Consider the following 22,125-nt stretch of genomic DNA (forward strand, 5'->3'; position numbering starts at 1 on the left):
ACCTCACAGAAATGGTGCTGAACTCTTCCCAGTGCCTCACACTGGGGACATGACGTCAAGTAGTCCCATCATTGGTGATATTAACTTTCATCACCAGGTCAAGTTTTCTGATAGATATTTCCATCCTAAAGTTATAAATTTTCCATTTGTGATTAAGAAGTACTTTAAGGGGGAACATTCAGAGATTATGTCAATATCCTGCTCCCCATAGAACCTCTACTCACCAGCTTTAGCATTCCATCTTTTGACTATTTCTGCCTGAATCAACCACCCCTATGATGACAAACTGTATTTATTATTTCCATAACTTCTTCTACATTTATTGGTTGACATTCTTCTGTAAGGAAGATCTTTCTTTTCTCCTGTCTCATCTACCTACCTACCCACCTATCCATTCATTTCATCAGTATGGACTTGCGGATTCCTGTTTTATTCAATGGGTTGTAATCCATTACTGCCTTTATTATTTTCACGCTCAGCCTGTCCCAGATCTGGTCAGTGGAAGCCCTTTCAAGATGATTCCTATGTCTTTTTGACATGTCTCCATCATTCCTTGAGCTCTTTCTTACTTTCTTGTACAGAAAGATGTCCAGGCTCATCTAGTACTTTCTTTGCCCCAACCATGGGGTCAGTCATTTTTCTAAGAAGTCCTGGTTCCTTTTGGCAGAAGATGGTGTTTAGAAACCAAGATCTGAGTGTTCAGTGTGCTCATTGCTATGGGGGTTCCCATTGCTTCTAGGCCCTCCCAGTGGACACAGCTAAGAGATCTATCATCCATCTATCTATCTATCTATCTATCTATCATCTATTCATCCATCCTTTCTCTGGGTGTCTCTATTTCTCGCTCTCTCTCTCTTCCCACATGCACACCATACATCTATATCTATTTCAATACCTGTGTACATGTATTTTTAAAAACAATGAGTTCATACTGATACTTTCAGTACCAGTCCAACACTTTAGGATTCTTTCTAACCTTTAAAGTTCCATTTTTTGCAATTTTCTTTTCCAACATTGAGAATTCCGTGTCTCATTATCCTCAAAATATTTCCCATCTGCTCCATCAATTCACTTGTTTACTCAGTGTAACCAATGTCGCAACCATATTGGCTGCCTCCTCCATCTACCTCCACATCCTCCTCCCCTCCCTTTCACTTGCTCAGCTAATGGGCATGCTTGGAAGAAAAGGAAACTTCTAAACTACTCCCCATGCTCCCTTCCATTGTGCTAGGGAGATAAGCCCTTCTCTTTCCCCTCATCTCCCACCTAAGCCAGACAACCGAGCTACTAGATGACCTCATGTTACTTACTCTCCTGGCTCCTCATAAGGGAGGAGGGGTAGAGGGAGGCTTATTTCCATTAACCCTTTTGAGGCAGATGGTGTATCTAGATCTCCTGGGATCCCTTTACTAGATCATGGGGCCCATCTATCTGATGCTGCTTCTAACAGCTCATACCTGCAACCCTCTCTTAGGATTGCTTTTGAGTAATTGGAGTTGCCTCACCACAGAGATATCTGGGAGTTATGCCCTTTCTCTCCAGGGCAGGCTGAAGACTAGTGTTGGGTACAAAAGGCTCATTCCCTGCCTCAAGATGGGACAGACCCTATGAGACAATGAATACTTCAGCTCCCTACGGGATCAAGCTGAGTCTAGATGTCACCTGAAACCACATCCTTAATTTCTTCCCTTCACCTTTCTTGCCTCTTTCACTCCTTTACCAGATCCTCCTGAGAGAATTCCCTGAATAAATTACCTGTACAAAAATCTCTGCCTCAGTCTGTCTGCTTCTATGAAACCCAACCCATGACACCTTTCCTTGCAAAGCATCTATCTTTTTAAATGTTGGCCTCAGCAATACCATTAAGATCTAGAAATAGTTCTATCACTGGTAAAAGTCTTTCTTAGGGTTATGATAAAAGATGCCTCTGTCCAGAGAAGGAAGAATTCTCAGGAGCCTCAGAGGGATAGCTAGGGCTTTAGTAGTTCAGATATATTCTATGTAGAGAAAAGCATGGAGAAAAAGTCAATGTCATTTAGTCTTACTTCGCAGTGCGTTTTAGTAAATCCTCTCTCTCTGTTTTGGTGTTCTGTCTCTCTCTTTCTCTCTCTCTTTTCTTCATCTCTCTCTTTCTCTCTGTTTGAACCCCTATCTGAGATCATATTCAAGAATTTTGAACCCTATTTTTATTGACTTTATAAATAGTATTTCCATGCCATTTTAAATCCTCTTATACATATATTCTATCATATTCATGAACCATATTTTCCTTAATAATAGCTACCTTTTATTGAGGATCTACTATGTGCCCAAACATTCTTCTAGATATTTTACATGAATTATCTCACTCAATAAATGCTGCAAGTCAATGGGGTAGGTAATTATAATTCCCATTGTGTGTGTCTATCTTTAATCCCTATTTTCATCTTTATATCTGTGTCAGATAAGTTGTTATTTGACCAGGATCACGTAGCTGGTAAGTTGGTCAGTAGAAGAGCCAAAATTTTAACCTAGGTCTGTCTATATTATGCAGCCCATCACTCGCTTCCCTATTTAGGTGGTTTCACAATTATAAACAATACTTCAATAAGCATCCTTCGTCTTAAATCTCTGTTTGCATGTGGTTTCCTTAGGGTATATTCCTGTAAAAGAATTTGAGTCAAAGGGTACACATTTTAAGGCTTTTGATATATATCATCAAAGTGCTTCCTAAAAAGTTGTTCCAATGTATAGTCCTACAAGTGCCTCTCTCAACAAAAACCATGAGGAATTTCATTCACTCAGCTCTGAGAATGGAGACCAGTTGCAGTGGTTGTAAAAGATTACAGGGATTACCATGAATGACTCGGAAATTTTACTCTCTTCTCCAAATGGTGTGCTTATATTATTTTAAAAACATCAATACTGATAATAAAATAGGAAGCGTGTTTACATTTTCCCCACCAAATTAAAATCAAATTACTAACCATGAAAAAAATGTGCAGTAGCGTATTCTAGGGGCAAAGCTAATCCTGTCCTTAGATGTCAAGGATTTGTTTTTATAATGAACTTACAACATGCGGTCTTTTTTTCTTTTTTAGGCACAGAATTAGTACATGAATGCATTCTCATTGTAAATAATTTAGCAATATGCAAGAAGACAGAGTGTATGATGAATTTTCCTCTTCCTCCTTACCCCTGCTTCCATTCCCCTTCCCCAAAGCCATGACTAATAGCAGTTTGCTTTGCAACCTTCCAGCCCCTTTTCTATGTAAATGAATATATAAATTTAAAACTGAACAGACATTTTTCCAAAGAAGACATAACAGATGGCAACAGGTGCATGAAAAGATGTTCAGCATCACAAATCATCAGGGAAATGCAAATCAAAACCACAGTGAGCTATCACCTCACACCTGTCAGAATGGCCATCATCAAAAAGACAAGGAATAAGCGTTGGCAAGGATGTGGGAAAAGAGAACCCTCGTGCACTGTTGGTAGGAATGTAAATTGGTGCAGCCACTACGGAAAACAGTATGGAGGTGCCTCAAAAAATTAAAAATAGAACCACCATATGCCAGCAATTCCACTCCTGGGTATTCATCTGAAGAAAATAAAAACACTAATTCGAAAAGACATGTACACCCCTATGTTCATTGCAGCATTATTTACAGTAGCCAAGATGTGGAAGCAACCTAAGTGTCCATCAACAGATAAATGGATAAAGAAGATGTGGCATTTATCTCTCTCTCTCTATATATATATATACATATACACAATAGAATATCAACCACAAAAAAGAATGAAATCTTGCCATTTGCGACAACATGGATGAACCTAGAGCGTGTTATGCTAAGAGAAATAAGTCAGACAGAGAAAGACAAATGCTGTATGAATCCACTCACATGTGGAATCTAAACACCAAAACAAATGAACAAACATAACAAGACAGAAACAGAGTCACAGATACAGTACAGAGAATAGACAGGTGGTTCCTGGGGCCGTGGGGAGGGGAGGCGAGCAGAGAATTAGGTGAAGGACGTGAAGAGGCACAAACTTGAGCTGCAAAATAAATGGGTCACAGGTATGAAATGTACAGTACGGGGAATATATGCTGGAATTAATTATATAATAATAACAGTAATAATAAATTTAAACAACATAGTATCTTTCTCTTTTTTCCCTTCCCTTCCCCTCTCCCCCTCCCTCCCTCCCCCTCCTCCCCTCCCCCTCCCTCCCTCCCCTCCCTCCCTCCTCCCTCCCTCCTCCCCTCCCCCCTCTCTCCCCTCCCCTCCCCCTCCCTCCCTCCTCCCCTCCCCCTCCCTCTCTCTCTCCCCTCCCCCCTCTCTCCCCTCCCCTCCCCCTCCCTCCCTCCTCCCCTCCCCCTCCCTCTCTCTCTCCCCTCCCTCCCTCCTCCCCTCCCCCCTCTCTCCCCTCCCCTCCCCCTCCCTCCCTCCTCCCCTCCCCCCTCTCTCCCCTCCCCTCCCCCTCCCTCCCTCCTCCCCTCCCCCCTCTCTCCCCTCCCCTCCCCCTCCCTCCCTCCTCCCCTCCCCCCCTCCCCTCCCCTCCCCCTCCCTCCCTCCTCCCCTCCCCCTCCCTCTCTCTCTCCCTCCCCCTCCCTCCCTCCCCCCTCCCTCCCCTCCCCTCCCCCTCCCTCCCTCCCCCCTCCCTCCTCCCCCCTCCCTCCCTCTCTCCCCTCCCCTCCCCCTCCCTCCCTCCCTCCCTTCCTTCCTTCCCTTCTGCTCACACATGCAGCATACTGCCAGTGCTCCACCCATACGAATGCCCCGATTCTCACCACCTCTGGCTATGCCAGTCCACCTTCCCAGTGCCAGCACTCGCACCTCTTCCCTGAGCGCTTTCTCTGGTCATTAAAGCTTGCTTTGCCAACCCATGTGGCAGACCAGAAGTGCCAAGGAATTTAAACTTCCCAGGAGCAGCTCTTAACAAATGACAGTTGCCTCGTCCCTCGAACGGGACAATTTGGAGAATGTGTTGCAGTGTCTCCCACAGGAAACTCCTTGCTTTTGAATTTCTGTGTCAGGATCTGCTCCTGATAAGACAGTCTGGAAATCTTTCCATAGTAATCTATGTAGCGCTACCAGATTATTTTTTAATAGCCGTGACCCTATTAATTAATACTTAGATCATTTTCAACTTCTTGTTTTTGCAACCTATGCCACAAGGAACATCTTTTCCTGTAATTGTTGTGCCCCACGTTTGGCCATTATTTATAGCAGTTCATGATGGGAAAGAGTCACTTGAGCTTCACCCAAAGTATGGGGATTATTACAATCATGCTGAAGAGCTGAAGAATAAGCAGTGAAATTAGCAAGGCCAAGAAGCAGCCGATACGGGCACAAACAACTCCCCACTGCAAATAATCGCATTTACAGCACTTGGCAGTTAGAGATTTGCCATTTGGATCACATGCCTGGGAAGGAAATGACCTGTGATCTCCGTCTGGCATTTCTGCTTGGTCTTTGGGGGACAGAGCAGCGCCAAGGACAGATTTGTGAACCAGCTTATTCTAGACACCAATCTGAAGCAACTTCTGAGACAGGTCTCAAGGCAGAACAGGTGGGCAGCTACCTGGGGTATTCATCTTTAAGAGCGGCTAAAACACTCACTGGTAGGATGCCAGGTAGGGCAGGCTTCCATCTCAAAGGTAAGTCGCATTTCTCCTGAAATACACAGCACCCTCTACTGGAAATAATAAACCATCTGCCCTGGTGCCAACCTGTGTCTTGTATATTTTTTGTGAGGCAGTATGTACAATTAGAGGGGATTATTATTTTTCGGTGCCTATTTGCATTTTCTAAAACAAAAATGTACTGCTTGTAATGATAAAGTTACATTTAACTCTTTTGCTTGGATTAAAGTCTCTTCCTTCTTGTGGGAATGTAAACTGGTACAGCCACTATGGAGAACAGCATGGAGGTTCCTCAAAAAACTAAAAATAAAGGTACCCTATGATCCTTCAATCACGCTCCTGGGCATATACCCAGAGAAAACCATAATTCAAAAAGATACATACACCCCAGTGTTCATTGCATCACTATTTACAATAGCCAAGACATGGAAGCAACCTAAATGTCCACCGACAGAGGAATGGATAAAGAAGATGTGATATATTTATACAATAGAATATTACTCAGTCATAAAAAAGAATGAAACAATGCCATCTACAGCAGCATGGATGGACCTAGAGATTACCATACTAAGTGAAATGAGTCAGACAAAGAAAGACAAATACCATACGATATCGCTTATATGTGGCATTTTAAAAAAAGGTGCAGGGCTTCCCTGGTGGCGCAGTGGTTGAGAGTCCGCCTGCCGACTCAGGGGACACGGGTTTGTGCCCCGATCCTGGAGGATCCCACATGCCGCGGAGCGGCTGGGCCCGTGAGCCATGGCCGCTGAGCCTGCGCGTCCGGAGCCTGTGCTCCGCAACGGGAGAGGCCACAACAGTGAGAGGCCCACATACCGCAAAAAAAAAAAACAACAAAGAAAAAGGTGCAAATGAACTTATATACGAAACAAAAACAGACTCAGAGACATAGAAAAAAACCTGATGGTTACCAAAGGGGAAGGCAGGTGAGAGGCTTGCGGAGCAGAGGTGAGTCAGCTGTGGCGATAGTAGCCTAGCCAGTCCCCATCCAACTCACCAGCAGACAAAAGACACAAGAGTAAAAGCCCTGCAGAGACCAGAACAAGCAAATGGCCAAACTGCAGTATCATAAGTTAAATAAATTGTTACCATTTTAAGCCATAAGTGTTGGGGCGGTTTGTTACAAAGCAACAAAAGGTAACTCTACATTCCACTTAAAAACCATCTGACCTTAAGCAAATCCCTCAGGATCGCTGAGCCTTAGTTTTCTCAGCTGTAAAATGGGGATAGTAGGGTTGTCCAATAGACAAGAAGAGGTAGTGTGAAGAGAGAGCTTAGCATGGGCCCCGCACCTGGCAAGCCCTCCACTGACGTTATTATTATCACCATCACTACTAATGTTACTGTTATCACCAAGGACCAATGTGAACACCTACTCTGAGGGAAGAGAGAAAAGAAAGAAGAAATAAAGGGAGAGGAGGAGTTAGAAAGGCAAAAATTAGGGCAGAGGGATGGGTTCCTTATTAACAATATAATTTCTATATGAATTGGTGGATGTTAGCTAAACTTACTATGTTAATCATTTGCAAGATATATGTCATTACACTGTACACCTTAAACTTATACAGTGTTGAATGTCAATTCCATCTCAATAAAACTGAAAGAAAAACATTTTTTCAATTAAAAATTTTTAATAATATAATTTGTATTTATACTAAAAATCTGAGTACCTCATAAGGACTTGTGATTGTTGAGCTTTTAACAATTATATAGAAAATCTTATTCACTTGGTTTTGTGAGGTGGCACAACTGGGTAAAGTCCTTCTGAATGAATGGAAACTCTTAGTTACATTTAATTACACAAAAAATATCTTCGACTGAATGTTTCCAAATAATGAACTTAGGGGAGCCATTTTTATAACTAGATAAGAGCTTTGCATAATTAAGACATGATTATTTTTATGTAAATAGCTGGCGTGAAAGTGCTGGGGAACCAGTGAGTCTCTTGGGTGGCTAAATATTTCTTCTGTAATTTTTTTTTGGGGGGGCCTCACCAGCCGGCATGTGGGATCTTAGCTCCCCAACCAGGGATCAAACCCGTGCTCCCTGCAATGGAAGTGCTGGGTCTTAACCACTGGACCACCAGGCAAGTCCCTCTTCTGTAATTTTGTTCATGGTTTTTATTTGCCCTCCTTTTACTAACCGTGTGACCTTACACATGTTACTGCTTTAAAGCCTCAGTTTTCTTACCTGTAAAACGGAGGTAATCATATCTACGTCTTAAGGTTTTGTGGGTTTAAAATGCTCATGTGCCTGGAATGAAGTAATAGCTCAATAAACAGACAGAAGGGCTATAGCAGCATTAAGTAAATGAACAGCTAAATGGGGAGGCAAGACATTTGGGGTGTGGGGGAAGGGAGCAGGTAGGCAAGCTCAGAACCCTCACGACATCAGTAAGGGGGTAAAGGCCCTTCCAGCTGCTCTGTGTCCTTAATTTTATTTCCCTGGTGTCCTGTACTCTCTGCCTGAAGATCTCTTCCCTTCACAGTCTTAGGGGATGTTTTTTTTTCTCTCCTCTAGTTATTCTGCCATTGGAATCCCATCTGCTTACAGTCTTCCAGAGTTTCCTCAAAATTTCTGTTCTGCTGATAGCACCTTTTTCTTGCTTTCCAGCACTCTTCAAGATTTATTTCTTATACCTTTTATGTCACTTCCAGAAAATGTGGAAGAAGAGGACGTAGAAAAGAGTGTTTCTCATGGCACCATCTTGAAAAAGAATCACTGTGGACATTCTGAATCCCTGGTTCCTTTCCCTTTCGTCATATGGAAAGAAAATCCAGGGGGCTGTTTGGAGGCTGTTCTGTTGCCATCTCCCCGAGCATCCCTGGGAAAGGAATTTAATGTGTACCTCTGTGATCTCATTCCTTCCAGCATGAGGGGAAAATGGTCCCCTAGTCAATGAATGGCTCATGAATGAATGGGACAGTGGCTATAACTACAGGAATTCGTGGAGTCAGGCCAGAAGTGGAGCACATTGGCCACAAGCCCCTGCCAGCCCAGATTAATGGGCTTGGCTTAATGGCCTCTGCTTCAAGCTCCAGTGGTTTTTAAGCTCATCCCAGATCCAGGAGTCCCTGACAAATGCCTACTGAGCACAGCCCTGGAAGATCAATAATGAAAAAGGGAGGGAAGGACGGAGTTGAACTGAGAGCCTCTAAGTGGCAGACAGTCTGGATTTGTCCCTGTGTTAAGTCCATGTTCTCACATCTCCTTTCCTCCACATTTGTTGTTTCCATAATTATACACCGAGTCCATCGTCCATCTCACTGATGCCTGAGCCTCTTACCAAAGCCTTCAGCAGACGTGTCAGCTGCGTGCTGACATTTTTTGAGTGCCTGCTAGCCACTGTCCTGGGCACTTCACGTGCGTTGCCATTTAACATTCTAAGTGACCCATGGGGTAGGTATGCTATTATCCCCATTTTAGAGATGAGAAAACTGAGGTGTAGAAAGGCTTAATGACTTGCCTAAGGATGCACAGCTATTATGTGACAGGGCCAGGGTAGCCTGGTTTTGGAGCCCATGACCCAAGCACCCTGCTTCTGTATTAGCATTCTCCTTTGAGATCACCTCTCCCAGCCTCCCCAAACCGTGACGCTCCGGAGGCTCAAGAAGTCAATCACTGAGCTGTTGACCCTCGGAGGGCAGGGGCTGCAGTGGTGCACCACCCCTATCTTCACCCACCAGAGCCAATCTTGCCATTTCTGCTGCCAAAAAGCCAGTCTGCCAGCAACAGAGACCAACATGGAGCCCTCAGGATGGAACCATCCCATGTCACTTGGTGGCGAGTTTTTTACATTGGACATCTTCCATTTGGGAAGAAGCAGTGATTCATCTTGACCGGAAATGGCACATATTCTGGGTATTGGTTTGCCTTTCCTGCCCACAGGGTCTCAGGCAGCATTACCATCTGAGGGCTTTCCAAGTATTTGACCCATTGACACAGGATCCCCTAGTGCATGGGACCAAGGGAGCCAATGTATAACAAAGGAGATGCAGCAGTGGGTATATGACCATGGAATCCACTGGTCCTTTCCAATAACATGCCACCCTGGAGCTGCTGGCCTGAGTGACGGAGCAGCCTTTTGTAGGTGCCGTGGAGGTGTCAGCTTGGAGATGATACCCTGTGAGGACGGGGCACTAACTTCTAGGACACAATATACCCTTAAATCAATGATTATTACATGGCGCTGTGTAGAAAGAAGACATGGTTCTGGAAATCTAAGAGTCGAAGTAGAAGTGGCCTTCATTGCCATCATTCCCAGTGACCCACTTGGGGGGGTCTGTGCTTCCTCCGTTCTGCATCTTCTAGGCTCTGTGGGTCTGGAGGTCCTGGTTCCCAGAGAGAATATGCTTCCACCAGGATACGCAGCAAGAATCCAATAACTTAAACAACAGCTATCACCTAGTGACTTTGGGTTCCTTGTGTCAAGAAATGAGTAGCCATGAAAGAGAGTCATCATTCTGTCCCAGGAATTGATCCTAAGCATCAGGAGGTGGTAGGATTACTGTTATCTACTTGGGTACCTAGGTGATACACGGGACATCTCTTGGTAATCCCCCTGCCCAGTCTTGGTGTTAAACGGACAGGCAGCAGCAATGACCTGAGAAGGGCATGGTAACAAGGGGCCTCATCTAGATCAGCAGAGGTACTAGCCAAAGGTGAGGAGAATCTAGAATAGGTGGCAGAGGGCAGAGAATAATACACATCGGCTGCAGTCATGAGGCCAGAAGCCATAGCGTGGACTGTAGGTTGTCTCACTAGCCATCCTTTTATAAGTCTTTTCAGGGAAAAGACCAACCAGAATCCTGGAGGAGCTGTTCCCAGACGGGGTGAACTTATTATACGATGCGAGCACATCCAAAGAGTCCAGGGAATGGACTGTAGTGGATGCTGTGATGCATCGCCTGGATTCCCCCTTCAGGGCTGAGGCATACGGTCCCTCTGGAATGACCAGGAGTACTGCCTGCTAAGAGCTCAGAATTGAGGCCCTTGCAGGAATTGCCTTGGCCAAAAATAGCTGACTTCCCCAAGGTCATGTTCCCTCCTCGCAGACAGCCCACATCCAAGGTGGCTGATGTGAGGGTACAAAGGCCCAGCCCCCATGCCTCAATTTGGAACAACCCTAAAAAGCCATCCCAGCTTCCGAACCCCTACAGGATTGGCTGAGGCCCCCATCAGCTGTTACAATTGCATTGCCACTCAGCTTCTCCCTCTGCCCGTGCCCGTTTTTCTCACTCCCTTACAGGTGTTGATCCTGGCCCCCTCTTGCACACAAATCTCTATCTCAGTCTGTTTCCCAGGACGCCAGCCTGTAACAGGAACTGTGCCTGTTTGGCTCACTGCTGTACCCCCAGGACGTAGCACTGGCCCACGTCATAGCAGGAGCTCAAGAAATATTGGTTGAATGAATGAATAAACTAGAAAGAAACCACCTGGTCCTTGTGCAAAATTTTCCTCAATTATTGCAGTAGGGTTCCTTATCTCCAACCTGTCCAACCCACCACTGCCAGATTAATACTTTTAAAGTACCTCTCCTGCTCAAGAACTTTCAGTGGCTCCCCACTGTCTATAGACAATCCCTTTGGCCTGGGATTCAAGACCTTTAAGAAGCTTGCCCCGGTCTACCTGTCCCATCTCAGTTTTCAATTCTCATGTATCTCAGCCTAACAAGCTACCTGAACTGGACCATTAGCCTCCCTCAGACTCAGCTACGGCTTCCTCTTTTCATGAAATTCCCTTCCTATGAGATATCCTACATCTTCCCCAGTCTCCTCTGGGCCTTTCCAAATCCTTTTAATCCTTCACAGCAAGGCAGTAAAATGCAATGGTTAGAGCCCAGGCTCTGGAGTTAGAGGGAGTGGGTTCAGATTCCATCTCTGCCTCTTGTAGCTGTGTCACCTGGGGCAAGTTACTTTACCTCTCTGTGCCTCAGTTTCTTTATCTGTAAAATGGGATTAATAATAGAATCTACCTCATAGGGAAATTTGGGGGATTAAATGAGACAATCTGGGCAAACTGTTTAGAACAGCACCTGCTCCTTAATAAACACTAAATATTGGCTATTAATCATCATCCTTGAGAGTGGGGTCAACACACTTTTTTTTTTTGCCACACTGCCGCTTTCAGGATCTTAGTTCCCCAACCAGGGATGGAACCCAGGCCCTCGGCAGTGAAAGCGCAGAGTCCTAACCACTGGACCACCAGAGAATTCCTAAACACACTTTTTCTATGGAGGGCTGAATAGTAAATATGTCAGGTTTGCAGGCCATACAGTCTCTACTGAGACAACTCAACTCTGTTGCTGTAGCATGGAAACAGGTGTAGATAATACATAAATGTATGGTGCGGCTGTGTTCCAATAAAACTTTATTTAGAGACCCAGTAATCAGGTCAGATTCGGCCCACCTGCCACCACCCGCCAACCTCTGCTTCAGGATTCCCCAGTCTCCCAGGAGACAGTGACCTCTTCCTACAAGTCTGACTACTCTCAGCATCATAACAACAGCAACAACAAAATAACACATAACTTACAGATAATTAGCCCCATCCCCTGCCTCCTGGTTAGGTTAGAAGAGGGTAAGAGGCAGCACGCAGTGTAGTTAAAGGCACAGATGTTACAGGCAGACAGACTCAGGTTCTTAGTTCCACCTGCAGCCTGTGTGACTTGGGCAAATGATTTCACCCGCTGAGACTCAGTTTTCTCAGCTGTAAAGTGGAGACTGCACTAATTCAACATGTCCCCCCAACATCTTCTGGGGCTGCTGTGCTGTGTCAAAGAGAAACGTCCAATCAATGCTAGCTCTATTATCTTTATTATCATTTCACATCTACGACCTTCCAGCTACCGTGTTGCTTTTGCTGTTGGTAACCATTATAATACCGACAATGACACTATTCTCTGGCTCCATCAGAGCCCCTGGATACCAGAAGCCCTAGTGTATGTACCATCTTTGCATCCCTCTGAGGCCATGAACATAGTTGGCTGGCTGCCTGGCTGGGTGGCCAGAGCTGGGTCTTTACTTACGACTGGGGGACCCCTCCGATCCCGAAGCCCACCAGGCCCCGGAGCACCAGGATCCAGCTGTACACGGGCGCGAAAGCACTGAGGATGCCATAGTACAGGGTCCAGAGCACGCTGATCTTCAGCCCCTGCGGAGAAGGAAGACACAGGGCTTCTCAGCATCTCCAGGTCACATGTCCCCTGCACATGTTCAAAGTCACCAATAGGGTCATGGTAAAGGGTGATCCACACAGCCAAGGGGATGCCCGGGGTTCTCTGCATGGGTGGCACCCACCCTGAGGGGGTGTGGGGGAAAACTGTGGGTCATTCTTGGTTGTCCCAATGATTGGCATTTAACAGATACATCCCAGAGATGTTAGATGTCTCACAGCGCGTGAGACCTAATAAAGACTTACCCTGTGTCCTGCACCAGCTCGAATCAAACTTCCCACCCTACCATCATGCAGTTGAAAACTGTTTATGGTTATCAGCGCCTAGATCTTCACTCTAGTTTACATATAAACAGGATTTTGGAAGGTGGGTCACGTAATTTTTCAGGAATGCAACTTCTAGGTAAATCAAAGGAGCATACACTTTGTTTTATCCAGAATTTTACAAAATGGTCCATCATTTCAGAAAACCGTGTTGCCAATGGCAACGCTGCATGTGATAGCTGAGTGACTGAGGGAACACTTCGGCATCTGTCTGCATTCATAGGGCTTCTATGTGTATCTATGAATAGATTGATCTGAATCTTATTTCAAAACGTCAGATATAAAGAAAAAGCATTGACAAGATTCCTTTAAATCCAAACTTATTTATAATTGGGGCAAATAGTAACTACTTCCTTTTAGGATCTAGGCAGAGTTGTGTGTAAATATTTGCATATTGAAAGTAAATTTATTAATTACCTCCTTTAAAAATTTTCTCCCTTGTATCATGGTTAGAGCATTATAACTGACTTCTTTATTATTTTTATTTTTTCATTTAATTTTTTTTTGGCCACGCCGCGAGGCTTGCGGGATCTTAGTTCTCTGGCCAAGGATCGAACCCCGGCCTCTGGCAGTGCAAGCGTGAAGTCCCAACCACTGGACCACCAGGGAAGTCCCTGACTTCTTTTTTAAAACTGTGTAAGCAGCTAGGTTATTTTATCTTTGAAATTATTTCTGGATTATTAGGGGCACTATTAAAAATTTTATAATTTTTTTAAATAAAGGGGACACTGTAGGGAATTCCCTGGCGGTCCAGTGGTTAGGACTCAGTGCTTTCACTGCCATGCCCTGCGTTCGATCCCTGGTCAGGGAACTAATATCCCACAAGCCGCATGGTGCAGTCAAAAAAAAAAAAAGACATTGTATTTGATGGGGTTGAAAACCTCCTAGGAACACAATACTGCAGGACAAACCTGGTACATATTCCTGGAGTGTCAATTACCCTTAGAGACCGAGAAAAAATTAAGGGTGAATGTAATTTAAAATAGAGTTTTTATAACACAACCAACACCAAATGTATTATGGAGTAGAATGCAAATTTAACATGAATTTTAGACCCGCCACGTGAGGTCTGAGCAGACCTCCCTCTGCAGCACTGTTCCTAAGTCTGTAGGACTGAGTTCACCCTTCTTTCTGCCAGCTCCCCATACCCCCATGCTTCAGGGAGAAAGTGTGAGACATACTAATTTTAGCTTTAAAATGAAAATGAATTAAAAGTGACTAGAGAGGGAATTTGGAGGTCTACCAGATGATTTCAGGTCTTTTGGAAAACGATTTTAGGTGGAAGAGAGAATGTTTTAAATAACTTTGCATCACCTTGCAAGCAGGCGATCTCCTTTTCATTTTAACCTTCACTTGTCTGATTACGCCCAAGAGGAAGTATCCATGTGGTGCTGGTCTTTTTTTTCTAAATTTATTTATTTATTTATGGCTACATTGGGTCTTCGTTGCTGCCTGCCGGCTTTCTCTAGCTGAGGCAAGTGGGGGCTACTCTTCGCTGTGGTGCGCAGGCTTCTCACTGCGGTGGCTTCTCTTGTGCGGGGCAAGGGCTCTATTCGCGCGGGCTTCAGTAGTTGTGGCTCATGGGCTTAGTTGTTCTAAGACATGTGGGATCTTCCCGGACCAGAACTTGAATCCGTGTTCCCTGCATTGGCAGATGGATTCTTAACGCTGCTGGTCTCTCTTTAACACCTTTTTAAACATCTGCTAATCTCTCACTTTAACAGAGAGGGCAGTGGGGCAACCATACCAGCTAGAATTTTTTTTTAATTAATTAATTTATTTATTTATTTTGGGCTGTGCTGGGTCTTCGTTGCTGCACGCGGGCTTTCTCTAGTTGACGTGAGCAGGGGCTACTCTTCGTTGCGGTGCGTGGGCTTCTTATTGCGGTGGCTTCTCTTATTGCGGTGGCTTCTCTTGTTGCGGAGCACGGGCTCTAGGCCCGCAGGTTTCAATAGTTGTGGCACAAGGGCTCAGTAGTTGTGGCTTGCGGGTTGTAGAGGGCAGGCTCAGTAGCTGTGGCTCAGGGGCTTAGTTGCTCCGCACCATGTGGGATCTTCCCGGACCAGAGCTTGAACCCGTGTCCCCTGCATTGGCAGGCAGATTCTTAACCACTGCGCCACCAGGGAAGCCCCCAGCTAGAATTTTATAACATTGTTTTCTTTGTATTTATTTTTGCAGCTACTTCCTATTTACTGCAGTTGCTATTGATTTCCCATTTAAGGCTCTCTATCAAGTTTCCTTTTCAAAAAACATGCATTTAAGGATTTAAAAAAATGTTGATATAAAGAAAGATATTAAGTATATAAGAGAACAGGTGGAGCAGGAATTATTCAAGCCCAGGAAAACCTGGATCTATTGTAATAATGAATAACAATAATAATTAATAAATAATAAAGCAACCTTTCTGTTCCCCTAAACCTAGGGCTATGATATTGGTACCTGCCACACATATACTTGGTTCCTTTCTTTTGGCTTAAGCTAACTTAATAGGGATTTTCTTCCTTGGAACCCAACAAGTCTTGAATCAGTAACAAGACATCATTAGCAGCAGAGAAAATAAAAGAACAGAAGGAAAACAGCAGGAGGAGAGGAGAGGGGAGAGAGGAGGGCACCCAGACTGGCACATGGCAGCCAAGCCTCTCTCACGGGGCTGCCCGGCAACTGTGCTATCCCAGTGAGGTCACCGGGTGCCCCCATACCAGGCAGCAAAGACAAGCAGGCTGATCTGTCCTGTCAGGTCATAGCAGGGTACAGCTGGCTCTGCATTTGCCCGCCTATGCCAGGGCTTTCCAGCTGCCCAGAAAATGAGGACTCAGCAACCATTTGGAAGTACTGTTATAGCTATTGCAAAGGCACCAGCAGTGCCAACAAGCCCCATCTAAGCACTGCTTGGGGACTCTGCAGAAATGTCCTTTGGGCTTCTCATCACCTACAGTTGTCGTTCCACCTAACATCTGTTCTGCCTTTTAGATTGTTACCCCTCCCTCCCTTCCTCCCTCCCTTCCTCCCTCCCTTCCTTTCTTCCTTCCATATCTATTAAGCATCCTCTGTATACCAGGCACTAGAGATAGATGGATAGATATTATACATTTATTAATTTGCTGATTCAGTTATTCATTCAACAATAAGCATGTATTGAGTGACTGCAGTATACCAGACACTTAGAGATACTGATACATATTATTCATTCATTCAATACACAGGTATCGAACACCTGCTGTGTGCCCAGCACTAGAGGTACTGAAATGTATCATTCATTCATTCACTCATTTGTTCACTATACATGTATTGAGCACCTGCTGTGTGCCCAGCACTAGAGGTACTGAAATGTATCATTCATTCATTCACTCATTTGTTCACTATACATGTATTGAGCACCTGCTGTGTGCCCAGCACTAGAGGTACTGAAATGTATCATTCATTCATTCACTCATTTGTTCACTATACATGTATTGAGCACCTGCTGTGTGCCCAGCACTAGAGGTACTGAAATGTATCATTCATTCATTCACTCATTTGTTCACTATACATGTATTGAGCACCTGCTGTGTGCCCAGCACTAGAGGTACTGAAATGTATCATTCATTCATTCACTCATTTGTTCACTATACATGTATTGAGCACCTGCTGTGTGCCTGGCGGTTGAGGTCCTAATATACATTATTCATTCATTCATCCATTCACTCTGCACACATTGACAGCCTACTGCTTGCTAAGCACTTGGCTTTGTCCTGGGCTAGGGCAGGCCACATGACAGCCAGAGTCTCTGACTTCATGGAACTCTCATTTGCATTTCTTAAATCGCAGCCCCATCATTACACTGGATCCTCACAGTGGCCTGTGGAAAGACGTTATTTTCATGACCACTTTATAAATCAGCACGTTGAGGGCCGACAGAGTTGAGTGATTTGTTCAGGATCAGCAGAGTCAAAACTGGAGCCAGGATTTCTAATGCCCGAAGCTGTACTTTGAATGAGCCACTCCCCTTCTCCAGGACCTTTGATGGCTCCCCATTACCTCTGGCAGAGAACATACACACGTGATGCAGGTGTAAATGCAGTGAGGACAGGTGGGCCTGGGTGAATGAAAGAGAACTTGCCCTGCCTTGCCAGCCTCAGCTCCAGACGAAAGCTAACATCACAGAGTGTGGATCCCAAGCTGCCGGATAACGCAGCTTTCCAAAAACCCACACCTCTTTTTACTTTTATGCAAAAATATGTGATTTTTGAAACGGAGGCAACTGATTCAAAATCCCATAAAGCATTGCATGGGATAAATCATACGCATCTGGGGGCCACATTTGGCTCATGGCCCACCTGTTTGCCACCTGGAGCCTGGAAAGGCTCTCATCTTGCTGCCACTTGGATGCCAGGCCTGCAACCCCAAAGAAGCATGCTGATCTCATTGCCATGAGCATTGCTCAGTCTCCTGCAGGACTGTCTGGCTCAAGCCTCCTGGTACTCGCCCATCTTTCTCAAGCACAAGGAAAATAGTCACAGGCAAGGAAACCCGAGGATCTTCAAAATATTGAAAAGAGAGGCCCAGTGCCTGCCAGCCACCTCTTTTTCCTCCTTAGAGATAATGTGGTCCTGTAGCCTTTGAACTAGAGGATGACCTGATCACATTCTAAATCTTTTTTTTTTGAGTCCCAACCAAAAGTAGTTACCATTAATCACGGGCTAACCACGCATCTGTAAATACTGTTCTAAGTGTATTATATACATTTTCTTTTTTTTTTCCTTTTTCGGTACGCGGGCCTCTCACCATTGTGGCCTCTCCCGCTGCGGAGCACAGGCTCCGGAAGCACAGGCTCAGCGGTCATGGCCCACGGGCCCAGCCGCTCCGTGGCATGTGGGATCTTCCCGGACCGGGGCATGAACCTGCGTCCCCTGCATCGGCAGGCGGACTCTCAACCACTGCGCCACCAGGGAAGCCCTACATTTTCTTATTTAATCCTCCCAGCAATCCTTTGAGCTCCTACTGTTGTCAACCCTATTTTGCCGATGGGAAAACTGAGGCTCAGAGAGGTAAAGCAGCTGTCTCAAGGTTACCTCGCTCGACAGGGGGCGCTACGTTATGAACCCGGATGCATTTATCTCCATCTGCACAAGGCCACACACCCACAGTCGCCCTTCCTTTCTGCGGCTGCCACAAGCCCCCCGGCTGTATAAACTTCTGTAGGAATCAAAGCATTCTCGGGGCTTCCCTGGTGGCGCAGTGGTTGAGAGTCCGCCTGCCAATGCAGGGGACACGGGTTCGTGCCCCGGTCCGGGAAGATTCCACATGCCGCGGAGCGGCTGGGCCCGTAAGCCATGGTCGCTGAGCCTGCGCGTCCGGAGCCTGTGCTCCGCAACGGGAGAGGCCACAACAGTGTGAGGCCCGCGTACCGTAAAAAAAAAAAAGAAAGAAAGAAAGAAAGAAAAGCGTTCCACCGAGTCCTAACCCCACATGTGATCCTCCTGCAAAGTCACGCAGCAGACGCCCTCACAGAAACCTCCCAGCTGAGCCAAGGAAGATCAGGGAGCTAAGAGGAGGTTCTCCGAGCTTGCCAAGGCTCGCCAGCTGTCTGGCTCGCCTGCTGGTCCTGGAGGAGTTCTGGGGAAGCTTTATAATTAGAGCCGGATCCATCCTCCACGAGGTTGGGCCAGAATTCCATGCTGGGGAGAAGGAGGCTCTTCAATCTGGTGGCACTTTCTCTCTCTCTCTCCGGTCACGCCAGCTTTATGTTGGGTGTGGTATTTAGCAAGCTGCTCAGGAGATCTGGAGGAACCCTCTGCAGACAGCCCCCTCCAGGCTTCATCTATTTGGGGTGGATGAATGTTCAACTAATCAAATGAATTCCAGGGAATCGTTCAGTGATGTCTCCCAGCAGCCAAGGTCAAGGTGATGGATGTGAACTCTGGAGCCAGATGCACCAGCATTTTAACACCGGCCTTGCCATTTATTGTCACCGTGAGCTTGGCAAATAGGAAGGATAATGGAAATTGAAGAAACATTTCCTCTGTGTCAAGAGCTTTCTGTCACAAGGGTCATTTACTCCCCGTAACAGCCCTATGGGGAAGACTATTATTATACCATTTACAGATGAGGAAACTGTGGCACAGACAGATTGAGCGCCAAGGGGATGGGGGTGGGTACCACCAGCATCTTCCACGTTCTGAAATGCACATCCTTGGGTCCCACTAGGGATATGTGATTTCAAGAGTCCACAGCCTCAGAGCAACGTCTTCTCTTTGCCCTTCAGTGTATCCCTGAATTAATTAGACTCCCACCAAATGCTCAGTCAGCATAAGTTTTGCTACTTCGTCAATGCCATCACAAAGATAACCCAGAGGACACGAGCTTAGGAGAAGTTGCCTTACTGTTTTCCTGCCATACTGGTCTGAGATGTTTCCCCAGAGGGTAGAACTGGACATCATGCCGACAAAGACCACCTGTGTGGGCAAAGACAGTTTCTGTTAGATAATGACATGGAGCATCGTGGAGAAAAGGAACACCAATTTGAAAGTGTGATGTCACACTCCTGTAATAAGAATGAAGCAAGCTTTACTGAGAACATGTTGAGATGCAAATACTAGTCTACATGCTTCATGTTACTGTTTAAGCCTCACAACAATCCCATGGGGCGGGTGCTATTATTATCCCCATTTCACAGATGAGGAAACAGAGACTCAGAGAGGGGAGGTCACATGGCCTGGGTCACACAAGTGTAAGTGATGCAGCCTGGGCTGGAATCAGGCTGCATGGCTGCAGAGCTAGTATTTTACCAATTTCTCATCAAACACAAGAAATGTCTTATGGCTAAAAAAATGTTAAAGGTTGCAAGGTAGAGTTTGGAGGATATGAAAACAGGAGACAGGAGGTTAGGATGGGAGTTGTAAGCCATTAGCAAGAGACAGCAACCATGGAGGGCTCACTGTGTGCTGGGTAAAGTCCTTGTTCCGTTGTTAACCCTTGATCAGAGCAGATGAGTTATAAATGCTCATACCCATTTTATAGATGAGTAGCTTGAGGTTTAGAAGTTTTAAGAAACCTGCTCTCATCCCAGGGAGGAGAGGGTAGAGACAGGTCTTAAACCCAAACAGGCCGACTAGAGCTCTCTTCACTGTTCTATCCTTTCCGGAGCACTCACCAAGTGTCAGACACCACACTGAATGCTTTTTACATATGTCTTACCTAATTCTCACAGCAGCCCTAAGGAGTGGGTACTATTATTATCCCCAGTTTACATATAAGGCCACTGAGGCCCAGAGACGGGAATGGCACTGCTTAGTGTGGTCTGAACCCAAAAGCATCCCTCCAGGCATGACCTAGAGCAGAGGGCTCCAAACCGGCTACACAGAGGTGTTCCAAGGGAGAAGCAGATTTGGACAGTTTTAAAGGAATTCATTTCCAGGCCCTCAACTTCCATAGAGATTCTTTCCTGAGAACAGGTTAGGGGTCTCACCAGTTCCCTCCTCCCTTTCTCAACCACCCCTCCCCCACTTCTCCCTACTGCATCCTCTCAATGCACCTTTTGAGGTTAAACCCTCCAGGATGCCTCCAGAAGGACACCAATGACACAGTTACAAATCCTTTCGCAAGTCATCTTGATTCCAATTCCATTTTATTATTATTATTTTTTATTTTTATTTTATTTTATTTTTTTTGCGGTACGCTGGTCTCTCACTGTTGTGGCCTCTCCCGTTGCGGAGCACAGGCTCCGGACGCGCAGGCTCAGCGGCCATGGCTCACGGGCCCAGCCGCTCCGCGGCATGTGGGATCCTCCCGGACCGGGGCACGAACCCGCGTCCCCTGCATCGGCAGGCGGACTCTCAACCACTGTGCCACCAGGGAAGCCCCATTTTATTATTTTTAACCAAATTGCAGGAGAGCCTAATCAAGCTGTCAGCAAATTAGATCACTAAAAATAATTTTTCATAAACGACTGCTGTGTGCTCTTCAGCACGAGACTTGGAAGTTGTTGAAAAACATCAAGTGGCATTAGTTTATTGAGTTATTACAAAACTCCTTCAGTTTCCTCCCCCCAAAGTTTTTATATGTGAACAAAGCCTTTCATATTCGTATCCATTCAATAAATATGAAAAGTAGGAGTAGCATAGTGGCTGAACCCTGTCTCATTTTAGCAATAAGTAATGATTCAAGAATGCATGACATAATTGGGAAACACTCCGTAGCCCTCATGAAGAGGTGTGTTCCTGATAAAGTGACTTATGTTTAGCAATTATTTATCAAAATTAATTCTATCTTGTTTTGATCTGTTGTTTATTACTAAAAATTATCATGATAACTTACTGCAGGAGAAAAATGTTAATACTCAGAGCCTTATGATCTCAGAAAATTAAAAACAATAACTTAAAATGTCACAAAAACTATGATAGGGTGACAAATGAAGTACTTTCAAGCATAATAAAACATTACATTAAGATAAAATTATATGGAGAAATGGAATGAAAATACCAGTTCAAGAAGAAAACAAGACAATGCAAAATTTCCAAATTCTTCTGAAGAGCTTATTCATGTTATTTTTACACAGGTGATGGTGGGTAGCAGATAAATATTTCAATTCCATTGGACACATTAAAAAGAGTGATATGGGACTCCCCTGGTGGCGCAGTGGTTAAGAATCTGCCTGCCAGTGCAGGGGACATGGGTTTGAGCCCTGGTCTGGGAAGATCCCACATGACACCAAACAGCTAAGCTCGTGCGCTACTGAGCCTGCGCTCTAGAGCCCGTGAGCCACAACTACTGAAACCCGCGCACCTAGAGCCATGCTCCGCAACAAGAGAAGCCACTGCAATGAGAAGCCCACACACAACAATGAGTAGCCCCCGCTCGCCGCAACTAGAAAAAGCCCACGCGCAGCAACGGAGACCTGACGCAGCCAAAAATAAATAAATAGATAAATAAATAATTTTTAAAAAATAAAAAATGAAGAGTGATATGAAAGTTTTATTTGAACTTTTAATATTTCAATA

The 22,125-nt window shown here is 45.3% G+C and overlaps 1 protein-coding gene across 1 annotated transcript in view; it reads right to left on the reverse strand.

The window, feature by feature from the left end:
• The window catches only part of SVOP (SV2 related protein), an 85,454-nt gene that overhangs the window by 36,006 nt on the left and 27,323 nt on the right, over positions 1–22,125 (reverse strand). The window contains exons 5-6 of the mRNA XM_065889762.1: positions 19,510–19,581; positions 12,678–12,802 (exon numbers count right to left, since the gene is read on the reverse strand). Coding sequence (XP_065745834.1) covers positions 12,678–12,802; positions 19,510–19,581 — 197 coding nt within the window. The remainder of the gene's footprint in view (positions 1–12,677; positions 12,803–19,509; positions 19,582–22,125) is intronic.

This window comes from Phocoena phocoena, chromosome 13, assembly GCF_963924675.1.
Source record: "Phocoena phocoena chromosome 13, mPhoPho1.1, whole genome shotgun sequence".
NCBI classification, from domain to species: domain Eukaryota; kingdom Metazoa; phylum Chordata; class Mammalia; order Artiodactyla; family Phocoenidae; genus Phocoena; species Phocoena phocoena.